General features: G+C 49.1%; 1 protein-coding gene across 3 annotated transcripts; it reads left to right on the forward strand.

Moving 5' to 3' along the window:
* Positions 281 to 23,069, forward strand: SHISA5 (shisa family member 5). 3 transcript variants are annotated; one of them, XM_018067026.1, is made up of 6 exons: positions 282 to 455; positions 3,644 to 3,803; positions 15,482 to 15,532; positions 21,446 to 21,561; positions 21,707 to 21,883; positions 21,964 to 23,069. In XM_018067026.1, the coding sequence occupies exons 1-6, from the start codon at positions 398 to 400 to the stop codon at positions 22,041 to 22,043; spliced, it is 642 nt and encodes a 213-aa protein (XP_017922515.1). In that variant the 5' UTR covers positions 282 to 397; the 3' UTR covers positions 22,044 to 23,069. The 3 variants fall into 3 exon arrangements, with proteins under 3 accessions (XP_017922516.1, XP_017922515.1, XP_017922517.1); XM_018067027.1 differs by lacking the exon at positions 15,482 to 15,532 and having other exon boundaries at positions 281 to 455; XM_018067028.1 differs by lacking the exons at positions 282 to 455; positions 3,644 to 3,803; positions 15,482 to 15,532 and adding an exon at positions 19,834 to 19,968.

A 23,160-nucleotide genomic window follows, 5' to 3' on the forward strand; every position in this document is an offset into this window, starting at 1 on the left:
AGCTCCTGAGGAGGGAGGATGCCCGGGCAGGTGGGGAACCGGAGGGTTTAGCCCGCAGCACCCAACGGGCGCTCAAGCGTTAGGAAGTGATCCCCTCGAAGACCCCTCTGCGGACCCCAGGGCGGGGGCGCGCAAGGGCCAGAGTGAAGGCAACTTGGGTGGTCGCCTGCGTCCGGGAGCCTGTCTCCTGCGGGGCCGACCCCGGACGCGTCCCAGGCGCCGAGGCTGGGAGGGGCGTCCGCTTCCCCTCCTCCCGTCCCTCCTCTCGCCCCCGGGCGGGGTTCCCGGAACGGCCGGGGCGGGGCGTGGAAGCCAGCGGCCGCGCGGGTCGCTGAGGTTTGCGGCCACAGCGGGGCCGTCTGTCGGTCCGCCCGTCCGTCCCCCTGCGCTCCCAGCCATGGCCGCGCCCCGCATCCTGCTGCTCTTGCTGTTGTTGCTCCCGGCGCCTGAGGGAGGTGAGTCTTGGCGGGTGGCGGGGAGTTCGTCCCGGGCAGGCAGGGGAGGCGGCCATGTCCGCGCCGTCCCTGGTTGCAAGCCCAGGCGGCGCCGTCCCCCGAGGGACCCCAACCGAGCCTCATAACCCCGAGGCAGTGTGCAGACCCCACGACTGGTCTGTCCTCCACCCCAGCCTCCCTCCCGTCTGCACTGACACTGCCCAGACCCCGGGCATCTGCCGTCATTGTTCTGCCCTGGCATGGTGGTGGTGGCTGGGGGGGAGGTCTGTCCTCAAGGGTCCCAAGGGCTTGCCTTCTCAGAGGCTGGGGTGGGATTTCCTGCCTGGCCTTAGCGAGGGGTGGTGGCCGCAGGGAGGCCTGGCCCCCCCATCTGAGGCCTTCCCTGGCCTCAGTTTATTGGCTGGGAGCCTCCCCCTTCTGCCTCCATTGCCCTGGCCGTCCTGGAGACCACTCAGGCTGGTACCCAAGGTTGGATGAGACACTTAACTGTTGTAGGTTGATTGTAGACTGATGAATCCAGATGGTGGAGGCCCGGCTGGGGAACTGTTAAAGGTAGGGAAGTAGAAGAGTGCCCTCCCCTTGCCCCACCCGTCTCCCTAGGAAGCTGAAGATCCTTCTGGGGTGGGTGTTTTTCTCCAAGGGAAGGACTTTGTTTCCTTGGGACTGAGAGGAATCTGGAGGGCTTGGGGTGGAAGTTCCAGTGAGGACTGGAGACTGGTTCAGAGTGTCTGGGGTTCAGAAGAACATTTGTGTCGTGGACTTTTGGCTCACTCAACCTGTCTGTGTCTTAGAAGCTTGGGCTGGGCTGTGGCTGAAAAGTCTGTAAAAGGAGGTAGGTCAGCTGAGCTACCCAGTAGGATGGGCTGTGCTGGCCTTATCTGTGGCCAGGTGGATGGCTGGCTGGGTTGCACCTGTTGGTGGGCCCACCCTCTGCCCTGCAGCTTTGCCCAGAGCCTACCACCTAGTTGACCCTTCTCAAGGAGGTCAGTCAATGCCTCTGTCTTTGGACCTTGCTCCACCAGTGGCCCCAGGGTGCTTGACACTGTTGGGATGGAAAGATTTCCTCTTCTTGCCCTATAGGTTCTTTGGCTGGTTTACTAATTACACTGACATAAGACAAATGAACAGGAGAGAAAAACAAAGGTTTAAAGACATTCCAGGTATACCTCTGGAATGCATGAGCGATCCAAGGAAACTGAGTAACTTGCTCAAATGGTGGGCTAGGTCTTCCCTGTAGCTCAAACGGTAAAGAATCTGCCTGCAATGCAGGAGACCCAGGCTCGATCCCTGAGTCGGGAAGATCCTCTAGAAAAGGGAATGGTAATCCACTCTGTATTCTTGCCTGGAGAATCCAGTGGACAGAGGAAGGAGCCTGGCGGGCTACAGTCCATGGGGTCACAAAGAGTCGGACATGACTAACACTACCACTACACTTCCGGTATGCGTGGGAGACCCAAGGAACCAGTAACTTGCCTAAACGGTGCCTCACTTTGAATGCTGTCTTGAACTAAAGGCGAAAGAGTCACAATATTGGGAGTCATGAGGAAACACCCAGTAAAGAAGGGGTTAAATTGTTACACAGATTGAAATCTGTGCCTGCAGCCTTGATAGGTTTCTGGAGATATGGTCCTTACCGTCTTCCTAGTACTGCAGTGAAGTTGCTTAGTTTCTTTTGTGATCCCCATGAACTGCAGCCTGCCAGGTTCCTCTGTCCATGGGATTTCCCAGGCCAGAACACTGGAGTGGGTTGCCATTCCCTTCTCCAGAGGATCTTCCCTGCAATTGCAGGTGGATTCTTTACCACTGAGCCCACAAATGGAGATTTCCTTTATACTTGCAAATACCTATTACAAGAGGGTAACTCCTCAGTTTTCAGAGCTTCTCCTTTGTCTGCAATTTCTTAAAAATGAACTGCTGAAAATCCATCCTTAGCCCAAAGAGGAATGTTTGGGAGTGGCAAATACACTGACCAGGCTGGGTCTCCAGACACTGCCCACTGCCCTGGGGGTGAGGTCAGACAGGTTTCTTAGAGTCCCGGTGCTGTGCCAGGACTTTCTACCTCAGGGTTTATCGTCAGGATCATCCCCAGTCTACCACAGTTGTCTGGGCCTTGCTGGACTGGGTGTTCCATTTAGGGTCTGTCAGGATGGCATCCAGGACTCTTCTCTCCTGCTGGTGGACACCAGATCTGTGCTGATGTAGCCCAAGGATGCTGGGAACATTTGGCTGTAGCAGCTTCCTGGAAGTCGGCAAACTGTGGTCTATTTTCACACCTGTCAGCCAGGTATACTTAGATCCCAGCTCTGGCTAAGAGCCGTGTAATGGTTCTGGGGCTCCACATGGTGCTTGGCTACTGAGGGCACGGACATTTCCTAGCCACCTGCTACAGGCCCAGCAGTAGTGCTGGGACACGACCCGGACACTTCTGTGGTGGGAGTGACTGTGGCCGATGGTGAACTGGTCAGGAGACAGCCTGCTGTAAGGCTGTGGTCTGTAAGGCTGTGGTCTGTAAGCGCTGGCCCCTGGAGTCGGAGTTTTCAGCTGGGGCCAAGGCTGCCATGGCTGAGCGGTGGGGACAGGACGTGAGGATTAAGAACAGCTCAGTCCACTCTGTGCTTCCAGTGCAGGGGCATGGGTTCGAACCCTGGTCGGGGAAGTAAGATCCCATATGCCATGTGGCATGGCCAAAAAGAAGAAGAAAGAAAGAATGCGTCAGTCTAGTCCCCACCTGTAGGGGGGACTGCTTTTTCGGGGTGTGACTGCTGGGCTTGGGTGACTCCCATAGAAGGGGGCCTAGAGGAAGACTTCGATGGGTAAGTTGATTTGAAGGTGGAGGATGGGGTGACTTTTAAGGTCCTTTGTAGTCTGGATGGTGCTTTGTAGAGCCTGGGCTTGATCCCCTGGCTTGAGGCTGAGGAGTGGCCGAGTCAGACCCACATGTAGAAAGTTCACCATCCCATCTGGAGGGCAGGTGAACTAATGGGAGAGGGAGGGGGCCCAGGTGGGTGCCTCTGCTGTGGCCTACGGGAGAGGGTGAGGCTGGTTGGGGCAGTGGCCAGAGGATGCTGCGGAGATGGCCCGGCTGGCTCTGGCCTTCTGGCCTTGCTGGGGAAGGGGCGGTGTGGGCTGGGACAGGGCTGAAGGCTGGCCCCGTGGCCACCAGTGAACAGTGTTTTTATGTGTTCCAGCCCAGAGTCAGCGGTGTAGGACTTCCCCTGGGCGCAAAGTCGACGCTGATTTGGTCTGTCCTGATTTCTGCTGCGGCCACTGTTACAACCAGTACTGTTGCTCGGACGTGTCGAAACAGGTTGTGTGGACGGACAAAGATTGCCAAGCCCTGGAGGCCAGGTGAGTGCACCTGAGGTCACAGGTGGGCAGCCTGCGCCTGTCCAGCCAGCCTGTCAGTCCTCTTGAGATGATGCTGGAGCACTCACTGGACTGCCCCGGACCTTCTGTTCCTGTGATCCCGTGCGCCTCCCCCAGCCTCGAGTGCTGAGCCGGTTTCTCAGGGGTTGGTGGCCTCAGCCAGCCCTGTGGCTTACCCCTGGGTGTGTACCAGCACGCCCTCAGGGTGGGCCCCTTGTGCGAGTGTATCCCGCAGCGTGCATGCACCTGGTGGGGGTTGTATGTGATTTGTGCAGGACTCTGTGTATCCCACTGTGGGCCATACCTGTGTTTTCTTGCCATGGCCCATGGATTTACATTGCCTCTGGGGTTTAAACTGTTTTGTAGGCAGGAACCAAGGGGCTCCCATCTGTGTCTTCCTTTGCCATTCTTCGTGTTTCTTGTGTTTGGCCCCAGAGAGTTGAGGTGGTCACACTCCTCAGCTCATGGCAAGTGATCATTGTTGGTTTGGGCAAGTCCAAACCCCCATCGTCTTACACATCTTATTTAATCATCCATGACCATTGCATCCCCTTCGTATTCCATAGGCAGACGGTCAGTCGGTTGTGTTCTTTCATTTGTGTATGTTGCAAAGTTTATAGTCTGTGGGCAAAATGAACCCCCTTACTTTTTCTTCTAAATTTTCATTTATTTATTTTTGGCTGTGCTGGGTTTTCATTGCAGTGCATGGGCCTTTTTTTTCGCTGTGGTTAGTGGGGGCTACTCTCTAGGTGCAATGTGAGGGCTTCCCAGTCTGGTGGCTTCTCTTGTTGCAGAGCATGGGCTCTAGGGCATGGGGGCTTCAGTAGTTGGGATTCCTGGGCTCTAGAGCCAAGACCCAATAGTTGTGGTACACGGGCTTAGCTGCTCTGAGGCATGGGGGATATTCCCAGACCAGAGATTGAACCTGTGTCCCCTGCATTGGCAGGTAAATTCTTATCCACTGCACCACCAGGGAAGAGGACTGCAAAATCTATTCTGATAGCTTTAAAAAAACAGGAAGATTTATTCCATTGAAGTTTATGGTAATTATTGGATTTCTGGGATTGTATTCAATATTTGCTGTCTTATTTTGCGCTTTATATTTGTCTCCTCTCTTCTAAATTTCTTTCTTTCTCACTTACTGTATTGCCTTTTTTTTTTATTCCATTTTTTCTTCTACTGTTTACTTCTTTTTCAATTTGTATGCTTTCATTGTTTTTTTCTTGCCTTATCACACTGGTCAGAATCTCCAGTACAATGATGAAAAAAGTGAGAACAACAACAAAAAGTATTAAGAGACATCCTTGTCTTGTTCTCAGCTTCAGGGAGAAAGCATTCACTATTAGGTATGTAAGCTGTGGTCTTTCCATATCTGCTCTTTATCAGGTGGAGGAAGTTCCTTTCTGTTCCTAGTTTCCTTGGAGTTTTAATCCTGAAGTAAGTTTGAATTTTGTTAAGTATTTTCCTGCATCTTTAGTGATAATTAGATGATTTTTCTATTTTTATTTTGTTAATATGGTAAATTACATTCATCTCATTCTTAAGAAATATTTTCTCTGAGCTGGATTTAAGTTGATGGTTTTTTTCTCTGGCTTCTATTATCTCTGTAGAGATACCAGTTCAATAGTCGGTTGTCCAGCATTTTTAAAAAAAATCTTTTTTCTTCCCCTTTGACAGATTTGTAAGATTATTTTTGTTCTTGTTTTTGGTATTCTTCAGTTACACCATGATATATTGAAGTATAGATTTATTTTTATGAGTTTTTTTTTTTGATGGAGACCATTTTTTAAAAATCTTTATTGAATTTGTTACAGTATTATTGCTTTTATTTTATGCTTTGGTTTTTTGTGAGATCTTGCCTTCCCAACCAGGGATCTAACCTGCTCCCTCTGCATTGGAAGGCAAAGTCTTAACCACTGGACTGCTAGGGAAGTCCCTAGATTTCTTTTTATTTATGCTGTTGTGGATTTGGTGAGCTTCTTAAATCTGTGGTTTAGTGTCTTTCATTAGTTCTAGAAAATTCTCTGCTGCTCTTCAATATTAGCCTTCCTTCTTTCCTTCTGGAACTCCGTTTAGACCTGCTGCATCTTCACAGCTCGTCTGTCTCTTCCGTAGTTTTGTCTCTGTATTGCATTCCAGATTATATCTTTTAGCCTTTTAGTTAATTTAATTCTTCATATATGTTTAATCTGCTATTAAGCTCATTCCTTGATTGTTGTTTTTTTATTCTGTTGTAACATAAAATTCACATGCAGAAAAGTACATTAAAATAAATGTACAGCTCAGTGATTTATCATAAAGCAAATATCTACATAACCACTACTCAGGTCCAGACAGCAGAAGTCCCCTTGAGCTCACTCTCAATCACTGTCTCTCATCCCTCTAAGACAGTGTTGATTCTAGCTGTTATATAGCCTTGCTTTTCTTTAGAGTTATAATACCCAAATATGCATCTCTAAGTTCTACAGCTTAGTTTTTTTTTTTTTTAGTGTTTATTTTTATTTTATTTATTTGTCTGCATCAGGTCTTGGTTGGCTGGTCTTAGTTGCACCATGAGGGATCTTTTTATGCGGCATGCAAACTCTTAGTTGTGGCATGTAGGATCTGGTTCCCTGACCAGGGATCAAACCCAGGCTTCCTGCGTTAGGAGCGTAGAGTCTTAGCTACAGGACCACCAGGGAAGTCCCTATAGTATAGTTTTTATTGGGGTTGGAGGCAGTATATATCATGCATTCATAAAAGTACACAAATATAAAGCATACAGCTCAGTGAATTATTGAAATTTAAACACATTCAACTCCACGAAACCACTACCTGTCTGGGGCAAGAACTGACACATCATGGAATCTTGGAAACCTCCTCGGGTTACTTCCCAATCAGTATGCCCTCTGTTATCCCCAACCGTAACATTGAGCTGCTCTGTTACTCAACACACACAGACATCATACGTACGTGACATCATACATCTATTTCTTATCCGGTTTCTTTCACCATGTGAGTTTCATCCGTACTGTGGTGTCTGTTCATTTCCATTGGTGTATGTTAGGTTTTTATACCACAGTTGATCCATTGTAATGTTGGTGGACATCTGGATTGTTTCTTTTTGGGGGAGGGGTATTGCAAATAGTGCAGCTCTGAGCATCTTTGTACATATCTTTTGGTGCACATGTATATGCATTTCTGTTACTTTGTAAATGATTTTTATTTGTTCATTTTTTTCTTGGCTGTGCTGGGTCTTCCTTGCTGTGTGGACCCCTCCTCTAGTTGCAGTGGCGAGTGGGGGCTATTCTCCAGTTGCATTGCGAGGGCTTCTCATTGTGGTGGCTTCTCATCGCAGAGCACAGGCTCTAGGCATGTGGGCTGCAGTAGTTGCTGCACGTGGGCTTTGTAATTGTGGCTTCTGGGCTCTAGAGCACAGCCTGAGTAGTTGGGGCACACCAGCTTAGTTGCTCCTTGGCATGTGGGATCTTCCTAGACCAGCGATCAAACCTGTGTCTGCTTCAATTTGGCAGGTAAATTCTTTGCCACTCAGCCACCACAGAAGCCCCTGTATGCTTTAAGTATGCATAGTAGTAGTTGTATAAGTCAGTACAGATCGTTTCATTTGTTAATACATCATTGACTAGAGATGTATCAATACGTTTTTAGAAAATGATACAATCACTATGTGAAGTGGTTGGAGCTTAAAATTGACCAAGGGTTTATTATATGACTTAGGACTGTTGTTACCATTCATATTTTGCTTTGTTTTTCTTCTAGCCTGTGTACATTATAAACACAGTTATTACTGTGAAATTTTCAGTGAAGAAGAATTTTTAGGTGAATTTTATAAAGATACTTTCTCTGATTGTCCAAGCAACATATACTGTAGTGTCTCAGAAAATGATAGTTTTCTCACTCTACAATGACAGGTTTGCTACAGATTGAGTATCCACATGTGTAGATGTCTCTAGGCTCTCTATTACATTATGTTGACTATCCTTGAGCTAAAGCAGACGTATAATTACTGTGTCTTTATATTATGCTTTGATAGTCTTCAATATTGTCTTAGTTATTTTTGGTCTTTCGTATTTCCATGTAAATTTTAGAATCAGCTTCTCAAGAAAACCAGCTTAGATTGCATTGATTTATACTGTTTTTGTAGAATTGACTTTTTACTTGATTGAGTTTTCCAGTCCATCAGCATAGCATATCTGTCCATGTATTTAGGTTTTCTTTCGTTTATTCATTTTTTTCTTTTTCTGTTTGGCAGCTCAGTGTGGCTTGTGGAATCATAGTTCCCAACCAGGGATTGAACCCAAGTCCTTGGCAGTGAAAGCATGGAGTCCTAACCCTGGGAATTCTTGGTTTCTGCTATTTTGATAGTGATGCTAAGAGCCCTCTTTTATAAAGCTCTGGGTGCCTTTTAAAAGGAATATCTTTCTTGTGGGAAAATATCTGGGAGTAGAAATCCTGAGGCACTGGAGGCATGTGTTCAGTTTTGACAGATACGTCCAGCACTTGTTACCATTCACACTCCTACCAGCCAGATGAGAGCAGTCAGATTTGCTCCACACCCTTTCCAAACTGGGTATTGTAAATGTTTCTTTAAAAATTGATGTATAAGTACATAAATGCTTCATTTGAATCAAATTTTAATAAATGTATACTTCTCATATTTAACACTTTAATTAAGATACTGTTTAGTTGCTAAGTCATGTCTGTCTCTTTGAGACCCCATGGACAGTAGCCCGTCAGGCTCCTCTGTCCGTAGGATTCTCCAGGCAAGAATACTGGAATAGGTTTCCATTTCCTTCTCCAGGAGATCTTCCCAACCCAGGGATTGAACCTGCATTGGCGGGCAGATTCTTTACCACTGAGCCACCAGGGCACCAGGCAGTAAGATACAGATTATTGCTGATTCCTAGAAAGGTTCAATTTCTGTAGTTTTGCTGGCTGGGTAGTAATATCTGATTGTGTTGTTTTCTTTTAAGATTTCGGTTTTTTGGGACTTCCTGGTGGTCCAGTGGTTAAGAATCTGTGTTCCAATACAGGGGGTGCGGCCTTGATCCCTGGTTGGGGAACTAAGATGTCCCACATTGCGGGGCAACTAAGCCTGTGTGCTACAACTAGGACCTGACATGGCCGTATAAATGAAAACTTTTAAAAAAAGATTTCAGTCTTTTGAAATTTATTGAGACTCATTTTATGGCTTAGCATATCCTGTACCTTGGTGAGTGTTTCCAATATATTCTGCAGTTGTTAAGTGTACTCTTTATAAGTGTCAGTTAGGTCAAGTTGTTGGTAACAGTGTTTAGATCTTTTTTATCCTTATTCGTTTTTGTTATTCTTGTTTTGTTGATTACCGAGAGACTACAGATATGTTTATTCTTTGAGTTCCATCAGTATTTGCTTCATGAGGTCTAATACTTTGTTATTAGGTGCATACATATCTAGGATTGTTTCCATAATAAAATGAATTGCTCATTTTATTATGTCTGATACTCCCTTTATCTCTTGTAATACTATAAATCCCAAAGACACTATTTTATTCCCTTTTCTTTTTTAAATTTTACTTAGATTATAGTTGATTTACTAATGTTGTGTTAGTTGCAGATATTCAGCAAAGTGATTCAGTTATACATATACATATATACATTCTTTTCCAGATTCTTTACCCATATAGGGTATTACAGAATATTGAGTAGAGTTGCGTGTGCTGAACAGTAGGTCCTTGTTGATTATCTATTTTATATGTAGTAATGTGTATGTTAATTTCAAGTTCCCAATTTGTTCTTCCCACCCTGATTTCCCCTTTGGTAACCATAAGTTTGTTTTTGAAATCTGTGAGTCTGTTTGTTTTGTATATAAGGTTCATTCAGGTTGTTTCCATGCCTTGATATTATAAATAGTCCTGCAGTGAGCGTCGGGGTCCATGTATTTTTTCGAATTATGGTTTTTTTCCAGATATATGCCCAGGAGTGGGAATGCTGGATCATATAGTAGCTCCATTTTTAGTTTTTTAAGGAACCTCTATACTGTTCTCCATAGTGATTGTCCCAATTTACATTCCCATCGACAGTGTAGGAGGGCTTCCTTTTCGCCACACCGTCTCCAACATTTATTGTTGGTAGACTATGTTTTTGGCCATGGGGTATGTGAGATCTTACTTTCCTGACCAGAGACTGAACCTGTGCCCCTGCGGTGGAAATGCAGGGCCCTCACCCCTAGACCATCAAGAAAGTCCCCCAAATTATTAATTCCATCTTGTTTTTGGCCATACTACACAGCACATGGAACTTCCCTACCCAGGGATAGAACCCATGCCCTCTCCCGTGGAAGCCTGCAGTCAACTCCTGGATCACCAGGGAAATTGCTAGACCTTTCGATGATGCCCATTCTGACTGGTGTGAGGCGATCCCTTGTTGTAGTTTTGATTTGCATTTCTTTATAATGTTGAACATCTTTTCATGTGCTTTTTGGCTATCTGTATGTCTTCTTTAGAGAAATATAGAATTTTGTTCATGGTTATCCAAAAAAATTTTATACAATTTTAAAGGTTACTTTCCATTATAGTTATTACAAAATATTGGCTATATTCCCCATGTTGTACAATACAACCTTGAGCCTATCTTACATCCAATAGTTTGTACTCCCACGCTTCCACCCCTGTGGTGCCCCTCCCTCTCCTGTCTCCCCACTGGTAACTACTACTTTGTTCTTTGTATATGTGAGTCTGCTTCTCTTTTGCTGTATTCTCTAGTTTGTTGTATTTTTAGATTCCGCATATAAGCGATATCTTACAGTATTTGACTTTCTTTGACTTATTTAATTTACCATAATGCTGTCCAAGTCCATCCATGGTACCGTAAATGGCAAAATTTCATTCTTTTATGGCTGAGATGGCACCCCACTCCAGTACTCTTGCCTAGAAAATCCCATGGACGGAGGAGCCTGATAGGCTGCAGTCCATGGGGTCGCGAAGAGTCGGACATGACTGAGCGACTTCACTTTCACTTTTCACTTTCATGCATTGGAGAAGGAAATGGCAACCCACTCCAGTGTTCTTGCCTGGAGAATCCCAGGGACAGGGGAGCCTGGTGGGCTGCCGTCTCTGGGGTCGCACAGAGTCGGACACGACTGAAGCGACTTAGCAGCAGCAGTATTCCATTGTGTACATGTATGTGTGCACACACACGTGTGTACACACACCACATCTTCATCCATTCATCTGTGGATGGACACTGGTTGCTTCTATACCTTAGCAATTGTAAATAATGCTGCTATGAACATTGGGGTGCGTGTATCTTTTTAAATTAGTGTTTCGGTTTTTTTTTTCTTTTTTGATGTATACCCAAGAGTGAAATTGCTGGGTCATATGTTAGTTCTCTTTTCAGGGTTTTTGTTCGCTTGTTTTGGCTATGCCGAGTAGCATGCAAGATCTTAGTTCCCCAACTGGGGGTAGAACCCCAGCCCTTGGCAGTGAGAGCCCAGAGTCGTAGCCTCTAGACTGCCAGGGGATTCCCTATTTTTAATTTTGTGAGAAACCTCCATACTGTTTACCACAGTGGCTACACCAATTCACATTCCCAGCAATAGGGCCAAAGAGTTCCCTTTTCTCCATATCCTTGCCCGCATTTTTTATTTGTGTTCTTTTTGATGATAGCTGTCTGGATTGGTATGAGGCGATATGTCATTGTGGTTTTGATTTGCATTTCCCAAAGACAGTATTTTAATTGTCTTTTTTGCCTTTATCAGTATCTTTATTTTCTCTTCCTTCACGTTTAAGCTTCATCTGAGACATGTTCCTTCTACCTTTCATACAGGTAGACTGGTGTCAAATTTTCTTGGCTTCTGTTTGTTTGAAAATGTCTTTGTTTTACATTCCTTCTTAAAGGATATTTTTCCTGGTATGGATTAATAGGTTGGAAGGTATAAACTTTCAGCAGAGTTCAGCATTTTGAAGCTTTCGTTCCATGGTCTCCTAACGTCTGTTGTTTCTGTTGAGAAATCAGATAATGGTTTTATTATTGCTCCTTTGCCAGTGGCATGTCTTTTTTCTAATTTTTAAGTTTTTTCTCTCATGTTTGGTTTTTACCTAGGTGAGTTGTACCTAGGTGAGTTTTTCTTTGCATTTTTGCTGCTTGGGGCTTAAGATATTTCTGAAATCTGGCTCCGCCAGTTTTGGAAAATTTGCAGCCATTATCTTTTTTTTTTTGTTTTATCATTTTTGCTAGGAGAAAAATAATTTTAATAGCATGCATACCTCTTTTTAAAGATTGCTTCTACTCCAGTCTCACATTTCTTCCTCTGGGACTTTAATTACACATATGTAAGACCTTTTCTTTGAGAGTCCCTTGGACTGCAAGGAGATCCAACCAGTCCATTCTAAAGGAAATCAGTCCTGGGTGTTCTTTGGAAGGAATGATGCTAAAGCTGAAACTCCAGTACTTTGGCCACCTCATGCGAAGAGTTGACTCATTGGAAAAGACTCTGATGCTGGGAGGGATTGGGGGCAGGAGGAGAAGGGGACAACAGAGGATTAGATGGCTGGATGGCATCACCAACTCAATGGACGTGAGTTTGAGTGAACTCTGGGAGTTGGTGATGGACAGGGAGGCCTGGCGTGCTGCGATTCATGGGGTTGCAAAGAGTCGGACATGACTGAGCAACTAAACTGAACTGAAGACCATTTCTACAACTGTCTTCCATATTTCACTTACTGTCTTCTGTATGTACATTTACCATCGTTTTGTGTCTCTAGGCTTTAGTGTATATATATTTGTTTGGGTTTGTCTTCTAGTTGATTGATTTATATTTTGAGCTGTCTAATAAGTTACTGATTTTTGCATGATTTTTTAGTTCTAGAATTTTTGTTTCATTTTTGTTCACAGTTCTCCTAAACTGCTGCTGCTTTTTTCCTTTGATCTCCTCGAACAAAGGTCACAGTCTGAGAATGTCAGTGTTTGGAGCCCCTGTGGATGTTTCTACTGTCAGTTGTTTCCTATTTTCTAATGTTCTCGTGTTCCTGGAAATCATCATCAGTTGTGTGCCAAACATTGTATTTGCAGAGTGAATTATAGCCATTTGGAGCTCAGAATTTCCTCCAGGAAGGACTGATAACTGCTTTTGCCAGGGACACGAGCACTCAAAGGTCATCTTGGCCTGATTGCAGAAACTGAGACGAGTAGAAGCTGAGCTCCTTGCTGAGTTTCTCCTTGCTGTTCAGGACCTCAGTGGTTAAGGATCTTCCTGCCACTGATTCATGTCAATGTATGGCAAAAACCACCACAATATTATAAAGTGATTAGCCTCCAATTAAAATAAACAAACTAAAAAAAAAAAAACAAAGAAAGGCAGAATAGAATGAGTAAGCATGTGAAACTTTGGGCTAGATACAGAATTTATATGAAACAGAAAAATCTTGATTTATGATCTAAAATATAAAATGATCTTAAAGGCATTTTAAATAAAATTTGAATTAATAATTAAATGAATTTAAACTGTAAGTATGTTAGACCTCAATAAAATAGTTTGGTTTTAAAAACAAAAAAGAAAAAGGAGAATCTACCTGCCCCTGCAGATGAGAGTGCAAGCCCAGGAAGATCCCCAGGAGTAGGAAACGGCAACCCACACCAGTCTTCTTGCCTAGGGAATTGCCCTTCTGAAATAGGCTGGTGCCCCTAGGAGAAAGGGGGCTTTAGATGCCAGGCCCACCTCCATGGAAGTCTCTTCCTGCTCCGCCCCTGCCCCCCTTATCCCAACTTGGTATGCTTTACTCTGTTATTGCTGGCTAAAGCCTGCACACTGATTTTTTTTGAAAATATTTTTTCCTTAGCTTTACTTGTCCTTCAGATTTAGGATATAGTTATTCCTAATTCTCTTGAATTTTTCTGTTTGTTTCTCATTTTTTTTTTTTTTTTGAGAATTTTCAAATACATACAAAAGCAGAGAGAATAATAACCCCGTATACTCCTTGCTTGCCCCCCTGGTTAGCAATACTCTGCTGCTAATGTTCCACCTACCTCCCACTACTTTTGTTTCCTGGGTCTTTTAAAACCAATCCCAGACATGAAAATGTCTCCTTAAATGTTAGTTTTTTCATCGTACAAGTGAGTCCTTTATTATTATTATTTTTAAAATAATTATTTATTTGACAGCATTGGGTTTAGTTCCATCATGGATGATCTTTTGTTGTGGTGTGTGGGCTCTGTAGCTGCTGTGTGTACTCAGGCTTAGTTGCCCACCATGGCATATGGGATCCTAGTTCCCCGCCCAGGGATCGAACCCATGTCCTGTGCATTGCCAGGCAGATTCTTAACCACTGAACCACCAGGGAAGTCCCAAGTGAGTCCTTTAAAAAGAAATATGATCGTATATCTGGAATACACTTGGCACAATTACCGCAGTTTATTTAATAGCTTTTAATACTAGTCTTCAGTTGCCTTCACTTGTTTCCCAAATGCTTTTTTTGCAGATGGTTTGTTTAGTTCAAAGTTACTATTATTCTTTGGGGGGATGAGATGCTGCGTCACACAGCTTGCAGGATCTTAGTTCCTCTACTAAGAATTGAACCTCGGGCCATAGCAGTGGAAATGCCAAGTCCTGACCACTGGACCTCCAGGGAACTTCCAGTTACTACTTTTTTAAAAAGCTCTGTTGTACTTATAGTTATTTACCTCTTTTCATTCTGTATTTTTGTCTTGCATCTTTTCTCCTTTTCTTCATTAGTCTGGCCAGAGGCCCACCAACTTTGGTTCTGTTCATCTTCTCTGTTATTTTCTGTGGCTACTATTCTCTTTGATTTTTGCACTTATCTTTATTAATTCCTTCCTTATTTGGGGAGTTTGTTCTATTACATTTTTCCTATCTTCTTTAGTTTCCTACCATATCACTATCAAAGCTATACATTTCCTTCTAAGAATTCTTCAGCTGTGTTTCACCAGTTTTGACCAGTGGTGTTTTTATTTTCATCTGGTTTTACAGATTTCTCAATATTCCCTATGATTTCTTATTTAAGCTACAGCTCTTCTGTTGTAATATGTTGGTTTCTCAAGGTATGAGAGTTTTTGTTTTTAGTTATGTGTGTGTGTGTTTTTTCTTTTTAGCATTTTGTTTTTAACTTTATGATGTGGGTCTTTTGTTACTGATTTGTAACTTCATCCCATTGTAGTTGGAGAAAATAATTTGTATGATAGCTGTCTTCTCAGATCTCTTGAGACTGGTTTTGTGGCCCCATATGTGTTAGTGTTTAGTTACTCAGTTGTGTCCGAGTCTTTGCGACCCCATGGACTGTAGCCCAGCAGGCTCCTCTGTCCATGGGCATTCTCCAGGCAAGAATACTGGAGTGGGTTGCCATTTCCTTCTCCAGGGGATATCTTCCCAACCCAGGGATTGAACCCAGGTCTCCTGGATTGCAGGGTGGATTCTTTACTGTCTGAGCCACCTGGGTGGTCTCTCCGAGAGAATGTCCCGTGTGTGCTTTAGAAGGATGTGTGGCTTTGTAGCCTGAAATCCTGGTATGTGTGATATCTGTCCTCTGGAGGCCACCAGGACCCCACCTTTCTGGCCCATTATGGGGTTGGCTTTTATGCATGTTCTGTGCATGTGCTAAGGCTGTGTTTGTTCCTGGTGTGCTGGGTGGGGTGCAGGTGGTTAATTGTGAGATTTCCTCTTTGCAGTGTCCACACTGAAGCGTTCACCTCCATCTTCGACGACGACCCCATGTCCAAGTACGTAACCTGCAGGCTCGGTACATCGTCCCAGCAGAGGTGACGGGGGGCTCAAGAGGGCTGCGGGGACTGCGGGGGCACAGAGTCCTTGGGGTATGGCCCCGGAGAAGCTGTCGCATGTCTGAGCTCCAGGAGCTTTGATTCTTGTGTTGGGAAGTTTTCTTCATCATTGTGCTGGGGATTGGGGTGACTGGCTGACAACTGAAACGCTGAGGGTGGAGGTTCACATTGACCTTGGTGATGGTGTGGGCTGTAGGTGTAGGTGATGGGAAGGGGGTGACCGTGATGGGGGCGATAGTGGCAAAAGGTGATGGTGATCAGGTGGTGGCGGCAGGGGAGAGGTGTTGGCTACAAGGCTGAGTGTGCGGCGATGGCACAGTGATGGTGGGGATAGAGTGATGATGATGATGGTGGCCGTCTGGTACTGGGGCAGGCCTGAGTGTTCGTGTTGATGGTGGAGAGGTTGATGGTAATGGGTGCTGTGGTGGCGTGTAGAAGGGTGACAGGCAGATGTATGATTGTAGGCTGTGAAGTGGCGAAGGGGGACAGTGGCAGGGAGGGGTTGGCAGAACGGTGGCAGGGGTGGTGGTGAGGGGGCATAGTGATGGGGGACACAGGTGTGGTAAAGGTGCTGCGATAACGGATAGTGCACTGTCATCTCACGGTCTGACATCCAGCCAGTGTGGGCCTCTTCCTGGGGAACACCAGAGAGGGCTCGGGGCAGTGCTGGGGTCTGAATGGCGTTTCCCAGTGAAGACCACCACTTCCTGGAGGACGACAGGAACGGGTGGGGCGGGTGTGGAGGCTGTGTGGGAGGCAGCATGGTTTCCTGGTCTGGCCAGAGGGAGGCTGGGCTAGTGGGAAGTGGCTGAGGGAGGGGCCAGGGTGGGGTGCCCTGCTCTCTGCCCTGCTCGAGGATCCAGGTCAGAGAACGAATGGGGTTCACATGAAGGGCTTGGGTTTGGGTGGGATCGAGTGTGTTGAGGGTCAGTGATCGAGTGTGTTGAGGGTCAGTGAATGGCTGTAGGAGGGCGCTGAGAGAGAGTGTTCAGAGAAGGGCAGGAAAGAGTAAGGTGGCCTGGTTGGTGAATGAGCATTGGGCACTGTATGAGAAACGTGGATTCCACATCGCAGAACAAGATCCCCCGGGAGCAGAGGAGATGTGGGTTCCTGGGGGAAGCTCGAGGGCACCCTCCCTGCCTTTCTCGAGGTGCCTGAGCCTGCAGCCTCCCCGCTGGGCCATCTTGCCTGTCCGCTGGGAGGATCCTTCTCCCCTCCCTGGGCCTTCTCGCCATCCTGCCCCACCTCTCCTCTGCTTCTGAGCGGAGCCCCAGCGTGGCATCCAGTGCCTGCCTTACAGGGTTGAGGCTCCAGGAGCAGGTACTGGGAGGGGCCGTGTCTCCTTCGGGTGCCCCCTTGACCACCCATCAGGGGCCACCCTCTCGGGTGAGCATTTGTGTGCTGCCTCCTCAGCCGGGGGCACCGTTGATTGTCCACTGGCACGGTGGTTCCTTGGGGGGCTTCAGCCCTGTTTGGAAGCTTCTGCAAATGCTCTGCAGCGGAAGGACCCGATGTGCTGAGGGGTTCTGGGCCAACTCCACCCTCTCCCCACCTCTGCCCCCTCCTTCATTCTTGGTCCGCCCCCACCCCGGCTCTTCCTCTGGGCAACTCCCTGGGTTCCCCAAGAACAAGGCAGCAGGTCGGAGCACAGCAGTGCAGTTGGAACTCCATCTGCCTTCAGAACCTAGGCTCTCTCTGTGCTCCCCACAGAGTGGACATGTTATCCGTGGGTCTTCCTGCCACTTTAATAGGTGACTCCTGTCCTGCCCTGCTGATGCTCAGTGGCTGGTCCATGTAGTCCCCCCCGACCCCTGAGCTTTCTTGGTTCCCCATCACGGTCCTTTTGGGTCCTGATGTCATTGTCCCTTCCCGGCTCCTTTCACTCACAGGATCATCCAGCAGGAATGGTGTGTTTTGAAGCACCTGAGTGGTGGAAGCTCTGGCTGCGGGCCCCAGGCTGGTCACTGCTGACCCTCCATGCCGGCTCTGCCGTGAGAATACACTAGGAAGGCAGGGAGGTCTGGTAGCTGAGGCATGGGCATGGCCAGACTGTGTTAGTTCTTGGCCCTCACAGCACCCTTCCCTCAGTTCTTATACCCACTGGGTCACGGCCACGTGCTGCCTGGCCAGTGTGCTGGTGGGAATGCTGGTGTCCAGCTCGAGATGGCCCTTTCACTGCTGGGACAATGGGGGTCTTTGGGCTCCTAGAGACCTTCCCCTTCAGCCCTGCTGCAAGCTCCTTGCCTGGGCTTTTGCTCCCCTGGCCTTCTGTCCCTTCCTTCCTAGGCCGACTCTCGCCTTCTGAACTTGACCTTTGGGCTCCTTGACCTCTGGAGGGTAGTTAGCCTCAGCCTTCAGAGGTGTGATTCTGTTCGTATGGTGGCTTTGTTGGGGCCATGGATCCCTGCCCCACTGTGTAGTCACCCCTCATATATTGCTGTTCCTCGGGGCATCAGGCCTTGCCGTCCCACCTGGGATCCCTGAGTGACTTGATTCACTTGTCAGATACTTCCTGAGCACCCGCTGTCTTGGCCAGGCATTGGAGACAGTGATGGTTCAGGGCTGGTTGCAGTCTGTGCCTCTGTGAATCCATAGGCTGGAGGCAAGATGCACGGTAATCCAGTGCTCACACAATCCAAAGGAGTGTGTGTTGATAAACTGAAGTAGCCAGGCAATTGATTCTGTAAGAGCATTTATCAAGGAGTCTGACCTTTTCTGCATGATCAGGGCATGATCGGGGGCGGTGTCCTACAGGCAGTGAAGTTTTGATCTGAGAACTGAAAAGTGTCCAAGAATGAATTGTATAGGGATGGGAGGAAAAGAGCCGGTGGGGTGGTTTTGTAGGAAGAACTGCCTGTATGAAGGCCCTGAGGGAAGACGGGGTACACAGTGCTTCCAGAAGCTAACAGGAGGACTTCCCGGCGGCCTTGTGGTAAAGACTGTGCGTCCACTGCAGGGGGCACAGGTTCAATCCCTCGTCGAGGAACTAAGATCCCACATGCTACATGGCACAGCCAAACAGAAAAAGCTGAAAGGAGGGTGATGTGGCTGGATCATACAGGAAGGAGGGTGGGACTCCCCCCAGCCACACAGGGAGTTTTATTTTATTTAGACTTAAAAAAAAAAATTTTTATTTATTTATGGCTGTGCCTGGTCTTCGCCGATGCTTGGGCTTTTCTCTAGTGGTGGGAAGCAGGGGCTGCCCTCTAGTTGCGTGCGTGGGATTCTCACTGCAGTGACTTCTGTTGTGGAGCGCGGGCCCTGGGGCACATGGGCTTCGGTAGTGCCTCCCGGGCCCTAGAGCACAGGCTCAGTAGTCGTGGTGCCCGGGCCTAGTTGCTCCGTGGCGTGTGGGGTCTTCCTGGATCAGGGGTCCAACCTGTGTCTCCTGCATCAGCAGGCAGAGTCTTTACCACTGAGCCACCAGGAAAGCCCTTTATTTAGACTTTTAATTGAAGATGGACATTTGTGTTGTTGTGTTACTCTCTGATGAGACAAATGCTAGATTTTTTTCCCTCTCTTATCACACTGTTAGTTATTAGTGTTAGTCACTCAGTCGTATCTGACACTTTGTGACCCCATGGACTGTAGCCTACCAGGCTTCTCTGTCCATGGGATTCTCCGTCCATGGGATTCTCCAGGCAAGAAAACTGGAGTGGGTTGCCATACCCTCCTCTAGGGGATCTTCCTGACGCAGGGATCGAACCCGGGTCTCCTGCATTGCAGGCAGATTCTTTACCATCTGATTCACCAGGGAAGTCCATTATATATCCTCACAAAGAGAGAAGTACAGATACACACACATTACACAGAGTTTACAAAGAAATTATAAAGCAAATTCCTGCATGATCCCAGGAGCTCCAGGAGCCATGCTAGTCTCTTGAGCAGGAGCAACAAGATCAGACGTGCCAGGCTGGCCACGGGGACTTGGGTGGGTTCAGATTTGAGACCGGCAGCATGCACTGGTGGGAGAAGAGGAGCTGAGGGGAGTGGCCGGCGGGCCCTGGGTCTGCGGGTGGGCTCAGATGGCTGAAGTGCCCACTGAGTGGACGGCTGGAATGGGGCTGGCGGGCTCAGCCAGGCAGAGCAGGAGGGTGGTTGGGGACCCCATGGACAGTGGGGAGGGGAGGCAACTCCAGGAGCTTTTCCCTCCCCCATCCTGGCCCCAGTCTGGAGCGCAGCTGGGGCATCCACCGCAGTGTGTCTTTAAGAGGCTCTGTCCTTCCTGCTTCTGACGTCAGGGCTAGGGAGGGCCCAGGAGATTCGCTTTACTTTTCCTGGAAAGGGGAGGAGATCGAAACTGAGTGGCCTGGGGATGGAATGGGGAAGCCCCCGGGCGCAAGCGGCCCTTGAGTGAAGGCAGAGACTAACATGGGGTGAGCCTGGGTGCCGGTACTGTGCCGTGTGTCAGATAGAGACGGAAGAGAGGAAGGGAGTGGGAGGGAGAGATTAGAGATTGGTGGGGGCCCTGCAGTCATGTGTCATTCATCGCGCGCGCGTGTGTGTGCGTGCGTGTGTGTGCATGTGTGCACACACGGGTCTGTGTCTCCATCCTTGGTCAGCAGAGGGCCTGGGAGGAGCTTGCGGGTGAACGGCAGTTACAGGCTCCTCTGCTTAGGTGGGCGGCACCGGCTGACTCCCACTGTTCTGACTTGGGGCCTTGGTCTGGGCCGCACAGTGGCCAGTGGCTCCTGTTTTATGAATGCAATTGGGTATTTTGAGTCTGGGGCGGGAGGGTCTGTCCTTAGTCCGTCCCAGAGCTGTGACGTCAGCTGGCCTATGAGATGGAAGACCCTCCACTCAGGGCGGGGAAGCGGGGGCACCGTCCCCTCGACCTTCCTCCAGGCCTCAGGGGAGCCTACAGCTCACAGCTCACCAAGCCCCTTCCATGTTTTAATGGAACAGCTGGTTGGTGCAGTTCCCTTTCACTGGAAGGAATACTGCTTGGCCTCTGGGAACGGGAGGACAGCAGGGGGCTGCGGCTGCCCTTGAGAGTCGGCTTTGGTGGATTTCCCGCCCAGGGCCAGCCTTCTCAGGTGGCGGAGTCTCCACTCAGGCCTGGGCCTTGCTGAGGGGCCCGTGTAGGCAGGGAGGCCTCCTCTCGCCTGGCTCTTGGTTGACCCGCCTGCCTGCCCCTCGGGTTGGAGTGAGGGTGTATGAGGACACCTGGCATGGTGCTTGGCACCCCGCAGGCTCACCGTCACTCCAGGGGCCTGCAGCCATACCACTCCCTGCCGTCCTGGCCACACTGGTCTCCCCCCTCCTGGAAACTTCTCCCTGTGATTCATTACCTGTGCTTCCTGAGTCATTTTCCCTTCAACCCTTGCCTCCCGTAATGGTCTGTGGGCTCCCAGAGGCCCTGAGTTGGTCTTTCTCACCCACGTCTGAAATCTGGATTCAAGCCACCCTAGGCCTGGCTGGTGGTGGGTACTGGGTGTGCGTGGGCTGCTGGCTCAGTGGAGGCGGACAAGACATGAGTACAGGGGAGGACACCTGAAGAGCTGTCTCCCAAGCTCCTAAGGGGCATCCCGGGGGCAGCCAAGGTCAACCCCATACTTGAGGAAACACTTGAGGGTGAAACAGGGTCCAGCTCCACACCCCTGAAGCGCCTTTATCTGTGTTGCCCATTCTCCTCCAGCCAGAGAGGTGCCATCTGGGAGTGGGTGTGGTGTGGACTGCCGGTCCTGGGCGGGGGCTGGAGGCCCTGGATCTTGACTGGCTTTATTTAGGTTCTTTTTTTTGGCCGTGTGCGGCATGGGGGATATTTGTTCCCTGACTGGGGATCGAACCCATGGCGCCGGCAGTGGAGGTGTGGGGTCTCGGCCACTGGAGCACTGACTGGCTTTCTGCCAGGTTCGGCACAGTGCTCGCCATCGGGGTGACCCTCTTTGTGATTGGCGTGGTCACCGTTATCATCTGCTGCACCTGCTCCTGCTGCTGTTTGTACAAGATGTGCCGGCGCCCGCGACGTGAGCATCCCCCCCCTGCCCCACGGTGACCCCTTGGGGGCAGCACAGACCCGGGCGGTGTGGTGGGCTCGCCAGGGCCCTGGCTGGCCTGAGCTGGAGGGCGGGGTGGCCAGCCTGGCGCTCCTGACCGGGGCTCTCTTTGCAGCGGTTGTGACCACCACCATGGCCACCACGGTGACCCACACCCCTTACTTGCAACCGCCCAGCTACCCTGGACCAACGTACCAGGGCTACCACTCCGTGGTCCCCCAGCCGGGGCTGCCAACAGCACCCTACCCAACCCAGCCCATGGGCCCCCCTGCCTACCACGAGACGATGGCAGGTGAGTATGCCTGCCGACTCCACCATGCCTGACCCTCTGCAGCCACGGCCACAGCTAACTGGTGTCCTCTCTGTTTTCAGGAGATGCAGCCCTGCCCTACCCTGCCAGCCAGCCTCCTTATAATCCGGCCTACATGGAGCCCCCGAAGATAGTCTCTTGAGCACTCCCTGGTGTCTCTGGCTACCAGCTGATCTGTCCTGCGTGTGTGACTGGGTGTGCGGGTGCAGGCCTCTCTCCCCGGGCATGGTGTGTGTGATGGCGACGAGGGGTGCGCGAAGCAGCCCATGGCAGAGTTGCCGGGACCATGTTGTGCTCCCCTCCTCACTTGAGATTATGCTTCCTGGAACCCCACAGAACGGTTCTTTTCTAGCCACCCCAGTGAGACCTGGGGCTGGAGCAGGGATGCTTGTCATACTAGGACAGCTCAGCTTTTGTGTGGGCAGGATGCACCCGTCTTCCGGTTTCTGTGGCATGGCTAGCCGTCTTTGAAGCACTAGAGCCACGGTGCGGGCGAGTGGGTGAGGCTGAGGACTGCAGGTGGGTCTCAATCTTTCCTGTGGCTCCCACAGCCGGGGCCTTGCCCCGTGGAGGGTGGGTGGCCTGATTATCTGAACGCCTCAGGCGGAGCCCCACCCTTCCTGAAAACTATCTTTCTGGACCCTTCTCGCACCCTTCCTGGGACCACCTGGAGGCCCACACTTACCCACGGTTCTGGTTGCCCCGGTTGGCCCTGGCCCCTTTCACAGGTGGACAGGGCAGCCTCTGACCACTTGTCCACTCAGGTGTCCTCCCTGCAGTGTTTTTATTTTACTGTTCACTATTTTACCTGTTTTCTGTTTCAAAATGTGTGTAATGGTTGCTGTGAGGCTGAAACCGTTGGGTCCTAGAGGGAGACTTCCCTGAGAGGAGAGGGACTCTGAGTCCCTGCTTCCCCATCACCAGCCTCACAGGCAACCCGGCTGCTGGACCCCAGGCCTAGGTGTGTCCTGGCAGCGGGGACACCTGGGTCAAGGTGTCGTCTGGACCAAAGGTGGAGGGGACCCTGGGGGGCTCCTCTGACCTAGACACATACCTCGGTGTTCCCCACCCCTCTGTCCGTGTCTCGCCACGTCGTAGGTCGGGACCTCTTAATGTGTTTGGAGTCTTGGGTCTGCACCCTTGTTTGTAATAAATGCAGATATTTCGAGCTGTTGCCTCCTTTCATTGTAGCCCTGGCTGCTGGGATTGGGGGCAAAGACTCATTTTCTGTGCCCCTGGCCCCAGGTCTCTGAGCGTGG

The sequence above is a fragment of the Capra hircus genome, chromosome 22 (genome assembly GCF_001704415.2).
Source record: "Capra hircus breed San Clemente chromosome 22, ASM170441v1, whole genome shotgun sequence".
In the NCBI taxonomy this organism is placed as follows: Eukaryota; Metazoa; Chordata; class Mammalia; order Artiodactyla; family Bovidae; genus Capra; species Capra hircus.